Source organism: Tenrec ecaudatus, chromosome 2 (assembly GCF_050624435.1).
Source record: "Tenrec ecaudatus isolate mTenEca1 chromosome 2, mTenEca1.hap1, whole genome shotgun sequence".
NCBI lineage: Eukaryota > Metazoa > Chordata > Mammalia > Afrosoricida > Tenrecidae > Tenrec > Tenrec ecaudatus.
In genome coordinates this window covers 153,526,149-153,549,015 of record NC_134531.1, presented here as the reverse complement: position 1 = coordinate 153,549,015, position 22,867 = coordinate 153,526,149, and the positions used below count along the sequence as shown (strand labels likewise).

The following is a 22,867-nucleotide window of genomic DNA, read 5'->3' as shown; positions in this document are numbered from 1 at the left end:
TCCAGGGAGAAAAGGCCATCTGCAGCACTCTGGCTTTCTTGCTTGCGGGATCGATTTGTCATTTTTCTGGCCAAGCCCACTGCGGAGTCTCTTCTGACATAGTAATCCTACGTGGGTTTCTGGGGCTGTAAATCATTACAGGAACAGAAAGCGTGACCTTTGTCCCATGGAGAGGCAGGTGAGTTTGAACTGTTCAATTTTCGGTTTGCAGTCTAATGCACAGCACACCACACCGCCAGGGCTCCTTATTCTTCTGCCAGTCCATGGCATATTCAATATTCTTAACAAACAGTGTAATTCCATGACTTCAACTCATCTTATCTTCCTTATTGACCTACTTTGACATAAACAGGAGGCGACTGAACACCCCTAAGTGCAGCTTACTCTCAAGGTGACGTCTTCCTTCCTGATATTTTAAAGAATTTTTTCAGTAGATTTGCCCCGTGTAATTTGCTATATGATTTCGTGATTGTTGCTCCCATAGGTGTTGATTGTGGATCAAGTACAATGAGATCGTCGGCAACTGTAATCTTTTTTCTGTTGATCTTGATGTTACTTATTAGCGTAGTTGTGAGGATTTCAATTATTATTTTAAAAATCATTTTATTGGGGGCTCTTACAGCTCTTATAACATTCCATACACCAATTGTATCAAGCATATTTGTACATGTGTTGCCATCATCATTTTCTAAACATTTACTTTCCATTTGAGTCCTTGTTATCAGTGCCTCTTTTTTCAGGATTTTGCTTAATTTATGTTATGTTGTAGTCTTTATTCTTCATCAGCAAATGCTTCCACCCTTTTCTTTTAGTTGGCAAAGTTGTGCCATCTGTATATCTAAGGTTGTTAAAGAGTCTTGCTCCAATCCGCATGTTGCCTGCTTCTCCATCTAGCCCCAGCTTCTGGAATTATTTGTTCAGCAAAGGCAAGACTACATTTTCTCTTAGGTCACACTGCTAGTGTCCCCCAAGCATCCCTCACACATTCTCTTCTGCTGGGGCTGGTGCTTCGGCATGTGGCTCCCCATTACCGCCGCTCCTTTGGATGGTGCCTTTCTGGATTATTTTCATCAGAGGTGACCTCTGACCTCTCAGAACCCCCAGGTCTAGACCTGGATGATCACCCTTTCTGTTGTTTGTTGAGTGAATAAAATGTTACAGAATCAAGTTTCTCTCATATCAGCTTCCTGTTTATAATCTCAGACTTTTCTCACCTGAGTGGACCTAGTGTGTCAAAAATAAACATACAGTTTGGTGGGTTAGGGTGAGAAAATACATTGTTATCCATTGCTATGTAGCAAACCACTCTTAAACCAGCAACAACCTGTGAAGCCCCATGATTCTGTGACTCAGGAGCCCTGGTGGCACAGTGGCTACACATTGGGCTGCTTATTGCAAGGTCCGCACCAACAGCTTCTTGCAGACAGACTGGGCTTTCTACTCCTATAAAGGTTTACTGTCTCAGAAACCCACTGCCAGTGGGGTCGCAATGAGTCAGAATCGATTCAATGGTAGTGAATTTTGGTTATTCTGTGATGCAGCTGGACAGCTTTTAGCACAAAAGTGTGTTCTAGCTGAGGCAACTATGTAGTTGCATCCAGTTAAGATGTACATATTCTTGTAGAATACTTAACAAAGTGCCTAGCATATCGTAAGTATACTATAGAATAGAAACTGGTACACAGAGCTAACACCTTACGGATCTCTCAGGCCGGGGAAAGGGAAGTATGTCTCCCAGACTGAAGGTGGAGAGGTGGGGCGCCATGAGTGATCCTTGCCTGGAGCGGGGCAACTACTTATTAGATATCAATAAATGCATTTACTGTGAGAATTTTCATCTCTTATTTAATGATATACCCTGGAATGCCGTACACTTGGATTCCAATCGTCGTGTTTTCACTACATCTTGAGAAACAGCTTTGACTTAGCTACTCTGTGCCTTTGTGCAAATTAGAAAAAAATTCCATATTCGAATTGTGGTGGGACTGTTGAGGTAATGTATGGCGGCCATATATGACCTCTTTTGGTGACATACCAGCACAAGGTTGATTGCCAAAAGGTCAGTCATGCCTCCACCATCACTTTCTTTACTCTTTTTTGACACCAACTATTCTCCAAAGATGCTCTTCTGGGCTAGATAATCTGTTGCAATGGCTACACAGAAGAATATCTATCTATCTATTCTATCTATCTATCTATCTATCTATCTATCTATCTATCTATCTATCTATCTATCTATCTAATCTGTCTGTCTGTCTCTGTATATTTAGCTATCTAGCTATCTACTCTATCTCCCTAAAAAACCTGGAAAAATTTAGTAGTATGCGTTTTTCCCACTAGCATCAAGTGGCAAGCATTATGCAACTCTCTGATTTACTGCACCTGTTCGCGTCTTCTGGGAAGATTCTCTCTGTCACAGTGAATTTTTTCATAAAAGCAGTCACCAGAACCTTATTTTTTGTGATGGCTGATTTAAGGGAATAGCATGTGGCTGTCAAGTTTTGTTTCCTGCTCAGGAAAAGTGCCACAGAAACTGTTGTGATATTGCACATAGCTTACAAGGACAGTGCAAATTGATGTCCATCAACTTCCCAAACAGACAAAAACGTTGACAAAATTTGTGCACCGGTGCCGGAAGACCGACGACGACCATTGAAGAGATGGGAGTTTTATGGACAATCTCAGTTCATGGAATTTAATGGAAGATTTGGGAGTGAGAAGGGTCCCTGTGAACTTTGTGCTTTGGGTTCTGACTGACCACGAAAAAGAGCATCGACTGGAAACGTGCCGTGCTTTGAAAGAACATCTCCAAAGTGATGCAGGCATTTTTTCCAAGGCCTTTACTGGTGACGGGACACGGTGCTATTCTTAGGACCCCTAAAGCAAATACCAGTCAAGCCAGTGGAAGATGCCATCGTCACCTGGCCCCAAAATGCTTGTCAAGTGAAGTCAAGGACCAAGAGGGTACTCATTTGTTTTTCTTTATGTGAGGGGTGTCGTGCACTTGGAGTGCATACTTCCAGATCAGACTGTTAATCAAGCTTTCTGTTTATAGGTTTTGAAAAGATTGTGTAAGAGTGTGTGACAAAAAAGGCCTGATTTGTGGTAGACTGGGGATTGATTTTGCCACCATGACAGTGCATCTGCCCACGCCGCCATCTCAGTGTGCCGGTTTGGGGCACAAAACAGCATGCCTCTCCTGCCCTACACACCTGACTCACCCGACCTCGCTCTGTGCGACTTCTTTTTTTCTGTGAATGCAGAGAAACATGAAAAGACAGCAATTTGATGCCATAGAAGAGGTAAAGAAAAAAAAAGAGGGAGGTGCTGTCAGCCATCCAAACAGACGAGTCTGAAACATGTTTATGAGAATGGAAATTTGACAAATGTATTAAGTGTAATGGAGAGTACTTTGAAAGTGATCAGGTTGTTTTGTAAAAATATTTAAATACATAGCTTTGAAAAAATTTCTGGTTTTGGGGGTAATCCGTGTGTGTGTGTGTGTGTGTGTGTGTGTGTGTGCGTGTGTGTGTATTCACTGGTCTATGAGAGTACCTCCATCAGCAGCCCAGTCTCTTTCTGGTCGTCAGCCTTTCAGTCGTGTTGTCCCACTCCCTCTTCCTCTGTGAAGCTGGAAGCCCCCTCGCTATTCTGCCTCTCTACTGCCTGACCTTGGCATTGAGATTCTTCTGCCTTTAACATGACCCTTGCTGTCTCTCCGCTTCAGGCAGGGATCTCTCCAATGTTCTCTGTTGACTTTGCTCTGTTGATGGTCCCAAGAATTCTCTCTATTCTTGCTTCTAAGACTCCTCTCCTGCAATCAGAGGAATGGCAAACATGAACAATCCTTGTACCTTATTTTCATCACCCTACCCAATTGGTGGCAGTTAGAAAGAAAGGGATAGAATAGCCATAAATAATTAATTTTACTTCAGCACAGGCTAACCATAAGGTCAGCGGGTCAAACCCACCCCCTGCTCTGTGAGAGAAAGCTAAGGCTGGGCTGTGTGCTCCAGTAAAGAGTTACAGCTTCTTCCAGCAAGCTGGTGAAGAAACCAGACGGTGGCCAGCTCTCAGGAAGAATAGCGCTTGGGATAGTAAAGACTTGTCTCAAAACAGACAGTCATCTAAGCGAGTCCTGGAAGGCCGCGTGGAAGAGGCGCAGCAGCCTGTGTGACCCAAGGATTCTGAATTATAAAACCCAAACCAGGGGGTGGTATTGCAATTTAAATCCTGAAAGCCAGTTTTCGGAAGGCAGTGGATTACAATGAAAGCAGAAAATACATTTGTAGGGTCCCCACATGGATTAAGTCTTCAGGGAATCCCCTGTGACCATCGTTCAGGGATGCGAATAGCCTGGAACTCGGGGAGAGAGCACGGTAATGTCACGTAGGGAAGATGCAGTTAGGTTAAAACGGACGCTTTATCATTTGATTTTTTCCTTTTGACCCGTTTAGAACCTGTTTTCATTTTAAATTTTTTCTACTTTCTTTTCTATTGAGGCTTTGCTCTGTTTTGTTTTGTGGTTGTTGTTTGCTTCCTGGTTCTGTTTGGCATGATTTTCTGTGCATGAACTCCAGGACAGGTAAGTCTATAGAGATGTCTGGACTGATAATTGCCCAGGGGCCTGGCGGGGCAAGTTGGGGGAAATGGGGAGATGCCTACAAGGAGCACAAGAGGAACACGTTCTGAAACTGATTATGACGATGATCACACAGCTCTTCTCAATATGATTGAATTTTAACATAAGTGATTTATATGCCAATAAAACTATTTAAAAAACTGGCAGTTGGAACCCACCCAATGATTCTCAGGAAGAAAGACATGGCAAGTTGCTTCCAAAAAGGTAACAGCCACAAGCCAACTCCTCGCGGGAGCAGGTCTACTCAGAACCACATGGACTCACCGTGAATCACAGTCACACCCCCAACAGCGGCTTTGGCTTTTTAAGTTACACAAGTGCATACAGTTTCACCATCTCGCTCTTCATCCTTCAATGTAGGTCCTATTTCGTTTCTTTGGTTTATTTTGTATGTTTTTCTATTTTGTTTCTTGGTTTATTTTGTATGCGTTACTACCTATCCAGGATAGGTAAGTCTATCGAGACAGTCACTGGAGTAATGATTTTTAGGGCTGTGGCAGGGGAGGTTCAGGGAAATGGGGAGCTAAAAACAATGAGGACAAGAAAGAAGAAATGTTCTAGAATGGACTGTGGTGATGCTTGCACAGCTCCTTTAAGATAATTGAACTTTTGAATTAAATGCCATGTGAATAATATGCCAATAAAACTGTGAAGAAAAAAGATTTACAACCTCAGAAACCCTGAGTGCTGAGTCAGAATTGACTTGATGACAGTCGAGTATGTGTAATTTTAAGTTTTCTCTCTCGCTCTCTTTTTTTTATTGGTTCTTTGGAAAAACAATGTGAAAGATTCCACTTCATTTCATGGTTTGAATTTCACCCCAGTACCTTTGCTCAAGAATTCCACCCCAGAGGGTTTGTGATTTTTGTCTAAGTTGAGTTATATTTTCTGGAAAAGCTGTAATTGTTTGATGCTTTTTGTCTGGCTCTAGGCTGCAACCAACCCTGTGATTAGTTATTTTAAGAACTTTGCAGGGATTGATTCGTATATTTATGCAAACAAGTGACTAGAGCCTACTATGCAAATGAAAGGACAGACTGCTGAGAGGGGATTGGTCAGTCCATGACCCTGTTGGGAAAACCATGCCTTGATATTGACCAGGACTTTGGTGTATATGCAGCCAATCCCACTGAGGTTTGCAGACAGGCAAAAGTAGGAGAAAGGAGGAAAGGCCAGAGAGGCTGGGAAGAGAGATGAAGCAGAGAGAGAGGAGGCGAGGAACCTTTCCCAAGAATTGGGAATTAACTTGAGTCAAGAGCTGACACTGAAGATGCCTAGAGGCCCAGAAAGGGCCTCATTGGCAGAGTCAGTGGTAACAGCAGAAACCTGCTGCTAGGGATGCATCTAAGAGAGCTGAAAGAAAACTGTTATGTAGGCTTTAGGCGGGGTCATTTAGTAGCAGCGAGGCCTGCCCCAAGGGGACCCAGAAAAGGCTGAGAGGTACGCCGCTGAGAGAGGACTTGCTTGCTTACCCGGGTGGGAGAGTGGGGGGGGGGGGCGGCGGGGGGAGGAACTGGTCCACACTGCAGAAGGGAGAGCCATCTGTCCAGCGTTGCTTTTACGTTTCCAGTTCATGATCTCGAGTGGTAGCCTGTTGCTGATCGTGATCCTGCGTTGTGCTGTTATCTCCTCAATAAACCACTTAATTGTAAGGATGATCTGAGAGTTCTGTGTGGCGATTGTAATGAAGAACAGGTAAGAAGAGGATGCCAAAGGCAGGGTGGGGGATGGCTGGTGTCAGAAGTGGTAATGAAGTTGCAGAGTGGAAGTCTGTCTGGCCCCTACCTCAGAGGACTCAGCTGTGGGCTGATCCTGCTCCTGCTACCGAAGGGATCTAGACTGCTACTAGAATGCTACTGCTGCCAGTTGCTAGAGGTCTTTTCCACAAGGTTGCCAAATCTCTTTGGACCTATATTTATGGAGTAGAAAGAGGTGATCCCCCTTCTAGGTCGATGTAACAATGACATTCCTGGCCTGGTTGATGGATGATGAGCAACATACACAACTATATAAAACTGCTCAGCCCAGCTGCCCGTGTCTCTCATCTGTAAAACTTCGACTGCACCAACTTTCCAGGGGTTTGTGTGAATCAAACATGCAGCAGCTTTGACAAGCATAAGCTCTTTATATGCTTAAGGCAGTAAGAATTATGTTTCTGGCGAAATACATTTGTATTTATATAATTTTAGCTTTTATGTGTGTGCTTCCCTTCCCTCAAAAAGAAAGTTCTTGGCAGCTGGGTCGATCATATGACGATCTCTGGGAAGCACACAATCGGATTTTGTACCGTGGTTCGTTTGAAGCTGCGTTAGCACTGAGGAAGTGCGATCTTAAATAGATTCTACTGATGCACGGCTTTTGGTGTGCCAGGGCCTGCCTTCCAAGTTACAATGTGCTACTATTTTCAAAGCCTGAGGGATGCCTGCTCTCCGTATACCTGCCTGCTGGATGTCATGGGCAAAGTGCTTCATGCTTCCCAAGCTAAGTGACACCTTGACAACAAACAACACAATCTTCTTTGTCATGGAAGAGTTCCTCAATACACTCTTCATGGAGGAATGCTGTGAACCCAGATGGTTTAATTCATCATATGCTAAACTCTTCTTCCCACAAACCACCATCTTATGTCAATGTATTTGACAGTGCATCTTGATTTCTTTCTTTGCATGACACTTACAGTTGTTGTCTGCATTTTACTTAAGAGAATCAGTAAAGAGAATAACAAATTCACACACATGCATTTAGCAGGGCAAAGAGGTGCCGTTTCTGTAGCTCACATGGACCTATTTAATCGGGTTGTTTTTTTTTTTTGTCTTAGGCTGGGTTCTCTAGAGAAGCAAAACAAGGGACATTTATATATGTAGTTGTACATACACCCACATATGTAGAAATTCATATCAACACAATGGCTCACACATTTGTAGAAGTGATCAAGGGAGGATTGTGAGTAGGTCCAGGCAGGTTCCAAGTCCATGGGTCAGATGTTAACCTGGAGGTTTCTCCTGATTCAAGTGGCTTCAAGGGCTGATGAGCCCAAGATCAGTAAAGCCCCTCAATGGAGGCGAATGAATCCAAGGGCAGTAGGTCAGGCTTGTGACAGAAAACTGTGACTGGAAAGCGGAGGAACCTGAAATAAGCAAGTCAGACAGTATGCTTTTGATGGTTCCCAGGACTGGCAGGCAATATAACAGGCTGTTGGCTCAATAATTTGGGGTGCATGAGCTAGATGCAGGTGCCAGACACAGCAAAAAGCAACCACGTTTTCCCATAGCATCCTTTTATACAGGAAGTAGGCCACACACTCCTGAGGAAACCTCTATTGCATCAGGGTTGTGACCTGAGCAACGGGTCATATTGCACATTATCTTACAGCTGGTAGGCTGTTCATTGCTGTTAGGTGCCGTTGATTTCGCTCCGACTTGTAGCAAATCACTGCACGAGCCAGCCTCACAATGTTCCCTGTGTCCAAGCCCATCCATGCAGCCATGCGCTGTCAGTCCATCTCCTTGAATGACTCCCTCCACATTACTGAACATGATGTACTTCTCCAGGGACTTGTCTCTCGTGGCAATATGCCCAAAGTATGTAAGACAAAGTCTTGCCATCCTTATCTCTAAGGATCACTCTGGCTTTCCTTCTTCTAATAGAGATCAGTTTGTCCTTTTTCAGTCCATGATACTTTCAATATTCTTCTCCAACACCACAATTGAAATGCATCTATTATTCTGTGGTCTTCCTTACTCAGTGTCCAACTTGCACATGCATGTGATGCAATGGAGAATACCATGACTTGGGTCAGGCACAACTTAGTCTTCAAAGTAACATCTCTGCTCATCAATACTCTAAAGCAGCACTTCCCAACCTGTGGGCCATGACTCCTTTGGGGGTGCTCATCAATACTCTAAAGCAGCACTTCCCAACCTGTGGGCCACGACTCCTTTGGGGGTGGAATGACCTTTTCACGGGGTCGCCTAAGGCCATGGGAAACACCATTGCTGAGGATTTACTGTTGCTAGCGGCCAAAGACATTTGAGTTAAGATCGGAGATGAATTTGTTACAAAATTGAGTGCAATTTCCTTATTTAACGACACTGTCTGCAGAAGAATAGATGACATGTCTGCTGATATTCTTGATCAGGTCATCCAGGAAATTAAATCTGCCCCACTTCCAATATTTAGCATTCAGCTTGATGAATCTACAGACGTTGCAAACTGTTCACAGTTATTGGTTTATGTGAGGTTTATTAATGATGGCGACTTTAAAGATGAGTTTCTTTTTTGCAAACCTCTTGAAACGACAACTATTTGACACAGATGTTTCATTTCTGAAAGAGCACAAGAGCTCTTGGGAAAAGGTTTGTGGTGTTTGTACAGATGGTGCTCCAGCCATGCTGGGATGTCAATCTGGATTTCAAAATTTGGTCCTGAAGGAGTCACCAAAAATCTTCGAAACTCGCTGTGTGATTCGTTGGCAAATATTAGCCACGAAGACGCTGCCACAAGAGTTACAAGAAGTAATGAAAAGCGTCGTAAGTTCTGTCAACTTTGTAAAGGCGCGCGCTTTAAACAGGTTTTCTCAATTGTGTAACAAGTTGGATGCACCGAGTAATGCTCTGCTATTTCACACTGAAGTGAGATGGTTGTTGAGAGGAAAAGTTTTACAATGTGTTTTTGAGCTTCATGATGAACTCAAAACATTTTAAAAATGAGAATGCAAGACCAGTTCGAAGCCCTTTTCAGTGATAAAAGTGAACTGCAGAAAATAGCTTACTTGGTTGCCATTTTTGCCATCTTGAATGAGTTAAATTTACCACTCTAAGGACCAAATGCAACCTGCCCCGATTTGTCCGAAAAGATCCGATCATTCCAAATGAAACTTCTTCAGCTTTGGCAAAAAAATTTGCATGAAAATAAAATTTACATGTTGCCCAGAACATGACAATGAATCAGACAAAATGATTACAATGATAATTTCTGTGAAAGAACACTTGCACATGCTTGCAGATGAAATTTCATTCGTACTTTCCAAGTCTACCCGACACCCAGTTGCACTTGCTAGAAGCCCATTCACAGTCAAAGTTGAAGAGGTTCCTGAGACAGCACAAGAGGAGTTCATTGAACTTAGTAACAGCGATGCAGCAAGAACTGATTTCTCTACAATGCCAGTTACAAAATTCTGGATCAAGTGCTTGCTGTTATATCTTGTTCTGTCTGATACTGTGTTGCACCTTCTTCCATTTCCAGCAACATATCTTTGTGACACCGGGTTTTCCAGCTTTGTAGGTTATCATGTCTAAATACAGAAGTAGACTTGGTGTGGAAGATGACCTTTGTTGTGCTCTTGCAAAGACTGTCCAAGGATTGAGAATGAAGCTGTTTCAACCTTTGCACTGAAATTGGTTTTTTATGCACACTGTGGCAAAATGTAGCAATGTAGTTTATATTAAGACTGTTACCCATTGCTACACCAGACTCCAAGACAAAGTTTCATTTATTTGTAATTAGAAATAAATATTTCACAATATATAATTACATATTGTTTTGGTGATTAATCACTATGCTTTAATTATGTTCAATTTGTCACAATGAAAATACTTCCTGCATATCGAATATTTACATTACTATTCATAACAGTAGCCAAATTACAGTTATGAAGTAGCAGCGAAAATAATTTTATAGTCGGGAGTCCCCACAACACGAGGAACTATACTAAAGGGTCGCGGCATTAGGAAGGTTGAGAACCGCTGCTCTAAAGAGATCATGTGCAGAAAATTTACCTAATGCAATATGTCTTTTGATTTCTTGACTGCTGCTTCTGAGCTTGGATTGTGGATCCAAGTAAGACGAAATGTTCAGCAACTCCAATCTTTTCTCCATTTACCATGATGTCACCTATTGGCGCAGCTGGGAACATTCTGGTCTTCCTTACCCAGACTACAATCCTTGATCTTTGAAAGAAAGTGCTTTCAGTCCTCCTCATTTTCATCAAGCAAGACTGTGTCATCTGCTGACCGCAGGTTGTTCATAAGCCTTCCTCCAATCCCGATGCCACACTCTTCTTCCTATAATGCAGCTCCTCTGGTGATTTGTATGGAAGAGGATACAATCCTGACGCACAATTAAGTTCTGGAATCTCCTTTCTTTGCAATGTTACACATAGTTTGAGCCACACTGTGGAGTGTCTTTGCATTGTCAATGAAAAAGGAAGCATCTTCCTGACACATTATTTGCTTTCAGCCAAGATCCATCTGACTTCATCATTGACCTCTTTTCAGAATCTGGCTTGACTTTCTGGCAGCTCCCTGCCAATGTATTGCTATAACCTTTTTTGAATTAGCTTCGGTGCAGTTTTACTTGCATGTGATATCAATGATGCTGGTCAGTAATTCCCTATTCTGTCGGGTCACCGTTCTTTGGAATGGGCATAAATAGGGAGCTCTTCCAGTCAGATGACCAGAAAGCTGCCCTCCACATTTCTGGGATTAGACCAGTGCGTGCTGCCAACTCTGTATTAGTTTGTTGAAACATTTCAATGGATACTGTGTCTATTCCCGGGGCTTAGTTTTTGCTGATGCCTTCAGTGGAACTGGGACTTCTCCCTTATATGCCATTCATTTATGATCACATGCTGCCACTTGAAATGGTTGACTGTTGACCAATGGTTTTTGCCACAGTGACTTGGTGTATTGCCGTAGTCTCTTGATGCTTCGGCCATCCTTCTATATTTGCCCATGGAATCCCTCAGTATTTCACCTCAAGGCTTAAAACTTTTCTTCATTTTTTTTTTTTAGTTTGAGATATGCTGAGCATGTTCTTCCCTTTTGGCTTTCAAATTCCAGATATTCATATTTCATTGTGATGCTTTCATTTCTCTTCTTGAACGCTTAAAATTTTTTTCTGTTCATCATATTGATGCGAACGAGGGGGGTTGGAGTGGAGACAATTGGGCAGCCCCTCACTGAAGGGTGACAAGGAAGGCATGTGTCAGCCAGGGTGCAGTATAGCACTGATGAAACACCCAACGTTCCTCTAGTTCTTTAATGCTTCCTCCCCCTCACTATCATGACGCCAGGAGTACCTTACAAATCCGGCTAGACCAGCGCATGTACACGGGTACTGATAAGAGTTGCAAACACAGGAATCCAGAACAGATAAACCCCTCTGGAACAGTAATGGGAGTAGTGATACCATGAGGGTAGGGGGATGATGTGGGGAGAAGGGGGAGAAAGGGTGAACGGATTGCATTGATTAACGTATAGCTCCCCCCTCCCCCACAACAACAGAAATGTAGGTGAAGAGAGACAGTGAATGGTGTGAGGTATGAAAATAATAATAATTTATAATTTATCAAGGTTCATGAGGGTGGGAGTTTGGGGCAGAGAGGGACAAAAGAGGAGCTGATACCAAGGGCTCAAGTAGAAATAAAAATTTTTGGAAATGATGATGGCAGCATGTGTACAAATGTGCTTGATATAATTGGTGTATGATTGTTATAAGAGCTGTGAGAGCCCCCAATAAAATGACTTATTAAAAAATAAACTAAACATATTCTAGTTAGTAATCCTTTGCCATAAAACAAAACAAATTTCTGTTCAGCTCTTGTGTTTCATCATTTCTTCCAGTTACTTTAGCTACTGTATGTCAGAGGTGATTTCAGAATGTCTTCTGATGTCCCCCTGTCTTTTAAATGACCCTTTGCTTTCTTCATGTGTGATGTTCTTGATTCATCTGGTCCTCAATCACTAGTGTTCAATGTGTGAAATCTATTTTTGAGATGATCTCTAATTTCAGATGGGATATGCTTAAGTTCAATTTTGGCTCTTGTGGACTTGCTTTAATTTTATTTAGTTTAAACCTGAATTTACATATAGCAATTAACGGTCTATTTTACAGTCAGCCCGTGGCCATGTTTTGGCTAATATTATGTGTCTCCGTCATCTCTTTCCTCTTCTGTGATTGAGTTGATTCGGGTGTATTCTGACTGGTGAGGTCCACGTGTGTAGCTGTGATTTCTGTTGCTGGCAGAGGTATTGTCAAGGAGGAAGGAACTGATCTTGCAAATTTCTGTCATGTCATGTCCCGCATCATTTCCATCCACAAAGTTGTATTTTCCAACCACTGATTCTTCCTCTTGGTTTCCAAATTTCATAGTCCAGCCATCAGTAATCATCAATGCATCTTCCTTGCATGTTTGGGTAATTTCAGCTTTAAGCTGGTAGAATTATTCAATTTCTTCATTAGTTGTACTAGTGGCTCGTGGATAAATTTTAAAAATAGTTTTATTAATTGGTCATCCTTGATGGGATATAGATAATATCACTGCATTTCAGGATAGATCTTAAAATGTTCCGGGGTTTAGTCCTATGTAGATTTAGTGGAGTTCAGTAATATATCCTCTTGGTGCTCTAATAAAATGGACAGATTAAAATAATTTCTATGCTTCAGCAGTTATCTTGGGTTTTATTGTATCTGGAAGCCTGATATGCTGAACCAAGTGGTTTCAGTGTTTACCCTTAAGCTTGTAAACTGGATTTATGAATGGCTATTTCCATTTAGAGTAGAAAGTTGATTGGGTAATTAATAATGTCTTGGATTCTCTTTTTTTAATTTAGCAAATCTGACACTTACATGTGTGGGACATCTTCTCCTGCATATGTACAGAATTATTTGGGACAAACATATAATTCACCAGTAAAGGCCTAATTTAACAGAACGGTTACCTATCTTCTTCACACTACCCCCCTTCCCCCACAATAGTGTTTTATATATTTTATCTTCTCATGTTTATTTTGTTAGGAGCAGGTCAGGTTTACCTGATCATTAGAATAATGTAGGCATGAACATGAGCTCTTACGTCAAGTTTAGGGATGGAGTGTCACTAGCAAGTCGATTCTTTATTTTATGTCTGCTGCGATGAGCGAGGACAGCTTTGCTTGCTAAAAGTGACGATGACTTGAAGCACTGTACTAACGGTGGTAGTGACACAATCTGCTGTCAATTTGAGGATTAAGCGTATAGGGGCGGAGTCTAGCCTGTCAATCAGGACATAGCCAATGAGGCCTCTATATGGGCATGACCTTCTAATGAGGATTCTGAGAACTCCCATAATTCTTCCTTGGAGGTGGGAGACACACTGTCTCTGCTGACTCCCTGAAAAACATCCCCATGGAGAAGACACGTGGAGAGAGACTGATGGTTCCAGACCTCTGGAGCTGGAGAAGCTACATGGAGATCCCTGACAGTGCTGAGATGCTTGCAACACCACTGGGTCCATAAGACTGCCCACCCATTTCTTGTGATCTTCCTGCATTCGGCATCATTGCATGTATTTCATGAGTCTGAAGAGGACTTTATAGATTAGTATGGGACATATGGGCAATATCAGATTTATAGACTTGATCCAGACTGGGTAGAGGTGTTTTCTCAATGTTTAACTGCTCTTGTATATAAAGCTCTTTCTTAAACACACATAAGTCTCTATGAATTATTGCTCTAGTCAACCCAGACTACCACACTAATGAAGATCAAAGATTATAAACTTCAGTAATCTATAAAGCAAATGAAAATCCCATAACTGTACCAAAAGAGAACATCATGATAAATGGAGAGAAGGTGGAATTTGTCAAGGGTGGCAGTTTACTTGGGTCCACAAACGATGCGCAAGGAAGCAAAGTGGTCAAGATCAAGCAACACAGCATTGGGCAAATCTGCTGTGCAAATTGAAGATCAAGGATGTCACTTTGAGGACTAAGGTGCTCCTGACCTAAACCATGGTGTTTTCAGGTGCCTCATGTGCTTATGAAAGCCAGACCAAGAAGAAGGAAGACCGAGGAAAAGAGGATACATCTGAATTGTGGTGCTGGTGATGAATATTGAACATACAGGCATACTTCATTCTATCACACGTGCTTAGCAGATAATGAGTTTTGTACAAATTGAAGGCTTGTGGCATCCCTGTGTTGAGTATTGCACCATTTAAAACCTTTAAAAACAGTTTGTTGACATAACTCATAGAATATATAATTTAATGGCTTAAATATATTAGAGTTGTTGAATCACCATAATCAATATTAAAATATTTTCTTCATTCTTTTACTCATTATTATTAGCTCACCACTTACTCCCAACTTCCTTAAGACACTATTCATCTATTTCCTGTCACTGTCGAATTACATATCTTGGATTTAAGATAAAGGTGGACAAAAACAAAACAAAGGCTTGTTTCAAACAAACAGCCATCTAAGTGAGATGTCAACTTAGCCCACATGCAAGAAGCACACCAACATCCGTGATCCAAGGATTGTAAATAATATAATCCAAATGCGAAGGAAGGAATAGCATCAGAGCTGAAATTGTGAGATTCTGCTTTGCAGAGGGTATGGATGACAGTGGGAGCCCATGATACATTTTCAGGATCCACACAAGGAAAAAGGCCCCGAGATTTCCCTCTGACCGTAACTGAGGCTGGGAATATCCTGGTAATCAGATAGAGTGTTATAGAGACTGCTATAGTAGATTAACATGATAAATCTGACTTGAATGGTTCACACCTTGTCCTTCTACCTCCCTTTTTTATATTCTTTGTGCTTAATTTGTTTTTTTTTAAAAAATATATTTTTCCTTTTCATATTGGAGTTTATCTCTGTTGTAGTTTGCCATGTTTTTGGTACACTTCTTGACTCGTTGTTATGTACTTTAATGTGTTTTGGTGTATGTGTTTATAGGGATAATAACTAGAATAAGGGTCCCTGATTTGGGAGGGGGGTGGCAGAGGAAGTGTGTGTGTGGTGGTTAATGGGGAGCTGATATGAAAGAGTACAAGAAGGAAGAGAGTGTTTTGAAATTGATTGTGGTAGCGATTGTACACTACTCTTGATATGATTGAACTATTGAATGGTATTATGCCTGGATTAGCTCCTAATAAAATGATGTGAAAGAAAAAGATATAGAAAAATTTACTTTATAATTTATTTCAGACATATTTCATTAAATACTTGATATAATTATTTACATTTCACAATAATTTTATTAGTTTTATTTTAGTGACATACAGTTTTATTTTTACAGATCTGCTTTATTATTAAAATTCTATTCTTGTTTTGTATGATCTTTCGTTGTTCAGTTGGCTATGACTCAGCACGCTCATGTATAACAGACCACAAATTGTGCATGCTTACAAATAGCTTGAAATGTGCTCATTCGTATACATTACAATAACTGCATATGAACAAGAATTTTCATTTATAAACATGTTTTCTAAGTAATTATATTAATTAGCTGAGTCTCCTGTGTAGTTCAGGGGTCTTCAAACTTTAAACAGGGGGCCAGTTCACTGTCCCTCAGACCATCCGAGGGCCGGACTATAGTTAAAAAAAAAAACGGTGAACAAATTTCTGTGCACACTGCACATATCTTATTTTGAAGTAAAAAAAAGAAACAACGGGGCAAAAACACCCGGCGGGCTGGATAAATGTCCTTGGCGGGCCGCGTGTGGCCCGCGGGGCATAGTTTGAGGCCCCTTGTTGTAGTGTACGTGCACTTTTTAAGACGTTCATGTAACTCACTTTATTGTGATATTTATTTTATTATGGTGGTCTGGAACTGAACCTACAGTACCTTTGCCTTAGACTGCCAGACGTGTGGACATATCTCTCTTGGAAGAAATACAGCCAAAATAGACTTCAGAAGTAAGGACATGTTACTAGGAGACTCTAGTTCCTGCAGAAGGACATCATACTTGATGAAGTAGAGGGTAAGCCAAAAAGAATAACCTTAAACCAGCTGGATTGACACGGTGGCTTCAGCGAGGGGCGCAGACGTGGCTATGATTGCAAGTCCTGCCCCAGACCGAGCAGTGGTCCTTGTGTTGGACATAGGAGCAGGAGGAGTTGGAACGGACTCAGTGGCATCTGACAGCAATCATAATGTGCTGCAGCCACCTCATCTGCCAGGAGTCCGTGAATCAGACGAATTCTGCAGGGGATGTGAGCACTGTGCTTGATGCTGCCGCACTGTACAGTAAACCGCAAGGGAAAGGCTTAAATCGTGACATTTCAGGTCTCTAAATATGTTGATTTGCTCCTTAAAAGCAAACCCAACTAGCAAGTGCCAATAGGGTACTTACGTGGTGCCAGGCATCATGCTTTCGATAAAGTTATTTTCTTTCATTTCTTTAACATCTCTTTGAAATAGTCATGTAGTCCTATTTTACAGATAAAAGCATACTATCTGACACCATCTAAATATTCAATAAATGATAGTTGGATTTGCTTCCAAAGAAATGAGACACTTGTTAAAATTTCCAGTCTAGGATCCAATCCAAAAGAGCCCTGGTGGTGCAGGGGTTAAAGCTCCCAGCCATCAATCAAAAGGCCGGCAGACCTAACCCCTCAGCCAGTCTGTGAGAGACAGAAGAAGCAGTGTGCTTCTGTGGAGATTACAGCTTTGGAAACCTTCTGGGGTACTTCCTCTGTTTCCTGAAGGGCTACGTAGGCTTTTCAAGATTGTCTGTCATTGTGGGAGTAGACACTCATCTTTCGGCGAAGGAGAGAGAGGTGGGTTTGAGCACTGACATTGTCCTTAAAAGCCCAGCGCTCAGTCCAGAGCACCACCTGGACTTCTTTTCGAAACCACAGTACTTAGACACGGTTCTGATCATGGTTTGCATTACAGGCTTGATTTCTTTAGATACCCTGAGTGTATGCATTTAATGTTGAAATTAGGAAGTGTAACTTTGTGTCACAAATATAAACTATCATTTTCAAAAGGGCCTTTTATACTACTGTAGATTAGTACACTTTTGAAAGAGACACCTATGTGACATTGGCTGGCCTTTGTTTAGAATCTTAGGCTGTCCTGACCAGAAGGGCCTAGGAGCACCCTCTGCTGGTACCCCACCCTGCTTCCCAGATGGCAGCATCTCAGTCTGGCTGTCTTGGCTCCTTGTCCCTTGTTCTTTCTACGTCATCACCCTGCTGTTCTGAGCGATTAATGAACAGCCGTTCAAATTATCTGTCTACTTAAACATTTTTACTCCTTGGCCATTGCCTCTGATGAATAGATTTGATCTTCTTATAAGACCAACTTTTATTCTGCACGAGACTACTTGCTTGTATATCATGAAAGGAATTTAGCACAGCCATAGTGATGTTATGGCTTAGCTGTAGACCCAGTCTCTTGGCTGCCCCAACTCTTTGCATGCGCATGCCTGGATGCCGGATAGCAAACCTGGGTAGCAAAGACTCCCTTCGTGGTTGTAAAATGGAAAAGATGATGATGGTGATAATAATAATAGATACATTGTAGGTCCTTTGGTACCAGTATATACTTTGCTGAACAAAGAATATAATCAGAAACATCTGTCAGCTCAAGTGCCTTCCTGCTCTCTCTTAGATGACCCCAATTGACAGCTGGTGGACAATGACTCCTTAGGAAGTTATTGACCCCTTTTGAAGGGACAGGAGAGGCGGGCATGGACTTCCCAGCCTTTGGAGTTGTTGATATTTTAATATCTCTTTACCCTCAAGTGTAACCTTGCTGGAAGTTTATAGTTGCTTCCCCTGGTAAATAAGAAAGACAACTGCCCTATCTTCAGGAAGCCTGGTCTCTCACTTTTCACAGCCATGGCTTCTGTTTTATTATGTGGAAGATGAAGGAACGCCAAGGGCAGCCTCCGCTTTATGCATGTCAGACCTTTGCATGGAGTCCCCCGTGGCTTAAATGGTTCAGTGCCCAGTTGCTACCACAAAACTTGGTTTGAATCCACTCCCCAGAAGAAGCCCTGCAAGGTCACAGCCATTGCGAATCCAGTGCAGCACAGTTCTACTTTCCACACATGCAACCCAAACAGTGACTGTTACAATACATTTACACCTTAGGGCAGCCAGCTGTGCTCAACCTGGGGGTCGCGGCCCCTTTGGGGGTTGAACGACCCGTTCACAGGGGTGCTTGATTCATAACAGTAACAAAATGACAGTGATGAAGTAGCAACTAAGATCGTCTTATGGCTGGGCGTCACCACATGAGGACCTTTTTTAAAGGGTTGCCGCATTAGGAAGGTTCAGAACCACTGCCTTCAGGAAAGGACGAGGAATTCATTTATGCAGTTTGATTTTTTAACAATATGAAAGAATAAAAAGTCTTAGGTCAAAATGGAATAAAATTGTACCTTAAGGATTTCTTCATGACCACCCCCCCCTCCCCAGCGTATAACACACATGGTGCATACCCACAGCCGGTGTGGTAATTCTTACACCAACACCATTTCTGATGCCCTAAACCAGTTTCAAGGAAGGATAGGGCTTTTCATGGGCATGTTGAGAGCCCTTTGCTTCCTTGAGATCCCCGTTAGTGTGGTGTGGGGACTAGAAAATGCCAGTGTTGGAATTTTTCTGTCTGCTACGTTGCCTTATCTTAAGGCCCACTTCTTTCTGTGTGGTCTAGATGAGCTCGGTGGGCATGGGTGGTCTGTGGTAACCTTCTCCCCTCCCAAGCAGGGACCCAGGTTCCATTCCCACGAATGTTTCTGCCATGTGCAGCCACCACCCTCTTTGGTCAGTGGAGCTATGTGGCTGTGATGCAAAGTAGACTTCAGTGGAGTTTCTAGATTAAGATAAGACTAGGCAGAGAGGCCTGGCGATCTAATTCCGAGAACCCTGTGGATCACCTGGGATCATACAGGACTGGTCTGCATACTTTCCATTGCACCTGGGATCGCCCTGAGTGAGGGGCTGATTCAGAACCAGCAGATGAGAAACGTGTATGGGAGCCTCTCACACAGCACTCCACCTGGACACAGTCGGTGCTGAGTCCTGTTTGATGCATTCGAGCCTGCTCGTCCTCGATCAGTTCCACAGTCACTCTGGGTTTGCAAAGGTGCTAAGGAAAACATGGTCACCTGCTTCTTGCTGTCCAAAATTTCCCTTACTTTTGGTGACCCTTTCTGAGCCTTTGTCCCTCTCCCAACACCTTGTTATTAGACTTGAAAGAAATGGACATGAATTAAATTATAAATATGCAAATTACCACAAGGTGGCATCAGATCATTTCAATTCATGCCAGGTAGGGGGAGCTTCAGTATAAGAAGTCTTTAATTTAAAAAAGAGAGAGAGAGAGAAAGAAAGAAAATGATGTGCCTTTCATGTCATGGTATTTAGTTATTATAACTAAACCCCTAAGGCTAATGACTTTTTTTGCTCTCTTGTATGGAAATTTGAGGTTCATGCCTGTTCAGTGCACAAGGTAGATGTGCAACAAAAGTTTGCAAATGATCTTGCTAGTCTAAATAGTTCAAGATTTCTTGTTTTGCCAAGGAGATTTCCCTTTTACTTTGTTACTTATAAGCAGTGTATCTGAGGGGCCCTCCCTGTCACTCATCATCCCAGAGCCTGCTTGTACTTGGAAAGTGGGAATGAAAACGTCAAGTTTTTCAACACACTTTTTGAAGCCCCCTAATATTTTTTTCCTGAGTATCCCTGACATATTTGTTTGTTGGTTGTTTCCCCAATTACAGTATAAACACTAAGAGGCAAGCATTTTGGCTTCTTGCTGTATCATTAGTATGTGGGACAGTGCTTGACATGATAAATCGACTCCTAAACTCACTGCCAATAAGTCACTTCTGACTCAGTGTCCATGTGGATTTCCTGGACTCTAACTCTTCCTCATGGTTTGGAACCCTGTGGTGTAGTGGTTACGAGTTGGGCTGTAATTTGCCTGCTTGGCAGTTCGAAACCAGCAGCTGGTCACAGGGGAAAAGACTGGGCTTTCTACTCCCATACAGTCACAGCTTTGGGGCCCCTCAGGGGGTTGCAATGAGTCCCCACTGATTTGATAGCAATGAGAACAAATAGACAGTCTCCTCTTTCCTGCCAGAGAGGCTGTTGGTTTCCAGATGCTGACCTTGCAATTATCAGCCCAGTGCATAGCTGCATAGCTGTTGGGCTGCTGTGGCTGCCGCCTGACACCACGGTTAAAGACAGCAGCAGCAGCAGCAGCAGCAGCAGCAGCAGCAGCAGCAGCAGCAGCAGCAACAACAACAAGCCTCAAATGAAGACTAGCTGGAGAATTTCTAGTGCTATTTGAATCAAGACCCTTGGGCTCAGCAGACAGATGTTAAGATTATGTGAAAACATGAAATGTTTGAGCTTCTAACATTTAGGATTACCTGGCTGGCTTATAAATGAAGCAGAACCTGAAAACTTTGTATCACTGTGTCTAGATGGTGATGACATGGTCAACTTCTTTTTGATTCAATTTAGATCTTGAATCAAATCCTTGATTACTACCCCAGCGGTTTGGTGGTCTGAATCGGCCCAGAGGTGCCTTGGAAGAAGGGTCTGGCAATCTGCTTACAAAAGACCACTGCTTTGAAAAGCCTGTGGAGTGCAGTTCTACTCAGCACAAACGGGTCACTGAGTTGGTATGGATTCAATGGCTAACTTTACACTTGTACCATGCATTTATAATATTCAGCCAGGGTGTATTAGGTACATTAAGTGGACCAACCTGAACTGCAGTAAAGGAAAGATGCTCATTTTACTTCAGGGTTCAAGTTGTAACACACACACACACACACACACACCAACCCACATACAACCCAGAGGACTTGTATTGAGTCTCCAGTCGCCCCATTCTGTGTAAGGGAAGTCCCGTCGGTTGAGGAGCAGAAGTATAAGTAAGCCTGACCCTCCGTAGTGGGAATGTGTCTTTGTTGGGCTAACCTTCAAGAAAGGAGTCATTCTAATTTTGAGCATTTCTTTCCAGAGCAAAATTCAATGAATAAATGAATGACTGAGTGAAAAAAAATTTTTTAAAACCATGTTTTTGCTGAGTTAGGGAGGTTGCAGTTGCTAGCCTGGAAGTGACTGGCAGCGCTTAACCTTTCGAGGCAGCGGCAGACAGCTGCGTGTTTTACAGGTTGGCCTCAGAGTAAAGCGTATGTTAGAAAGTTGTCTCAGGGCAGCAAGGTTTGCCTTCTAAATAACCCATTTGTTGTTTGTCTTTTCATTTGTGCCTCGCATGTGCCAGGAACTGAGTTAGATGGGGGAGATCATCCCCTGTCATTGAGTCGATTTCAGCTCACAGCAAGCAACCCTGTAGAACAGACTAGAATGGCCCCAGACTTTCCTATGCGAATTCTTTATGGGAACAGAAAGCTTTATCTTTCCCTTAGGAGCTGTGGTGGTTTCAAACTGCTGACCTTGTTGTTAGTAGCCAAACCTGTAACCCACTATGTGACCAATGCTCCTGGCTACAATCCATAGCGGCACTTATTGATTTATTTTCCATCTGTTTGAAATGAGCTTCCATGTCACTTAAGACACCAAGTCCACTTCACGTTTCCTTTCCCTCCCCCCATTTTTAAAAAACATTTTATTAGGGGCTCATACAACTCTTATCACAATCCATACATATACATATACATCAATTGTATAAAGCACATCTGTACATTCTTTGCCCTAATCATTTTAAAAGCATTTGCTCTCCACTTAAGCCCTTTGCATCAGGTCCTCTTTATTTTCCCCTCCCTCCCCGCTCCCCCCTCCCTCACGAGCCCTTGGTAATTTATAGATTATTATTTTGTCATATCTTGCCCTATCCGGCATCTCCCTTCACCCCCTTCTCTGTTGTCCGTCCCCCAGGAAGGAGGTCACATGTAGATCCTTGTAATCAGTTCACCCTTTCCAAACCACTCACCCTCTACTCTCCCAGTATCGCCCTTCACCCCCTGGTCCTGAAGGTATCGTCCACCCTGGATTCCCTGTGCCTCCAGCTCCCATATGCACCAGTGTACAACCTTTGCTCTATCCAGTCTTGTGAGGTAGAATTCGGATCATGAACATTTAGATCTCAGAGGTAAAGAAGCTGGATGGTTTTCTTTTTTAATGAAGAAATTTTAATTTAACTTTATTTCTCGTTAAACCCTCCAATTCCGCCCCCCTCCCACCATTCCTCCTCTTCCCTTCTGCCCACTCTTGCCCCTGGCCTCCTTATAGTAATGAAAGTCTTGTGTATTGTATAAACCACATTTCTTCTTTGTTTTCCCTTATAACAATGGTGATATTAAATATTTATCCTTGTAAGATTGACTGAGTTTACTGTGCATAGTGTTTCTAATTTTGTTCATGTGTTGCGGTATTTAAGAGAGTTATACTTTTTTTTATTGATGCATAAAATTCCATAGTATAAATGTACCAGAGCTTGTTTATCCATTTCTCTGTAGTT

At 42.4% G+C, this 22,867-nt stretch overlaps 1 protein-coding gene across 2 annotated transcripts in view; it reads left to right on the top strand.

Annotated features, from left to right (window-relative positions):
• Positions 1–22,867, top strand: part of PRELID2 (PRELI domain containing 2) — a 98,502-nt gene that overhangs the window by 955 nt on the left and 74,680 nt on the right. The window contains exon 2 of one of the 2 annotated variants that reach the window (XM_075541764.1): positions 6–178. The exons of the other annotated variant lie outside the window; for it this stretch is intronic. Within the exon in view, the coding sequence (XP_075397879.1) occupies positions 167–178 (12 nt within the window). The 5' untranslated portion in view covers positions 6–166. The remainder of the gene's footprint in view (positions 1–5; positions 179–22,867) is intronic. 2 annotated transcript variants of the gene reach the window in all.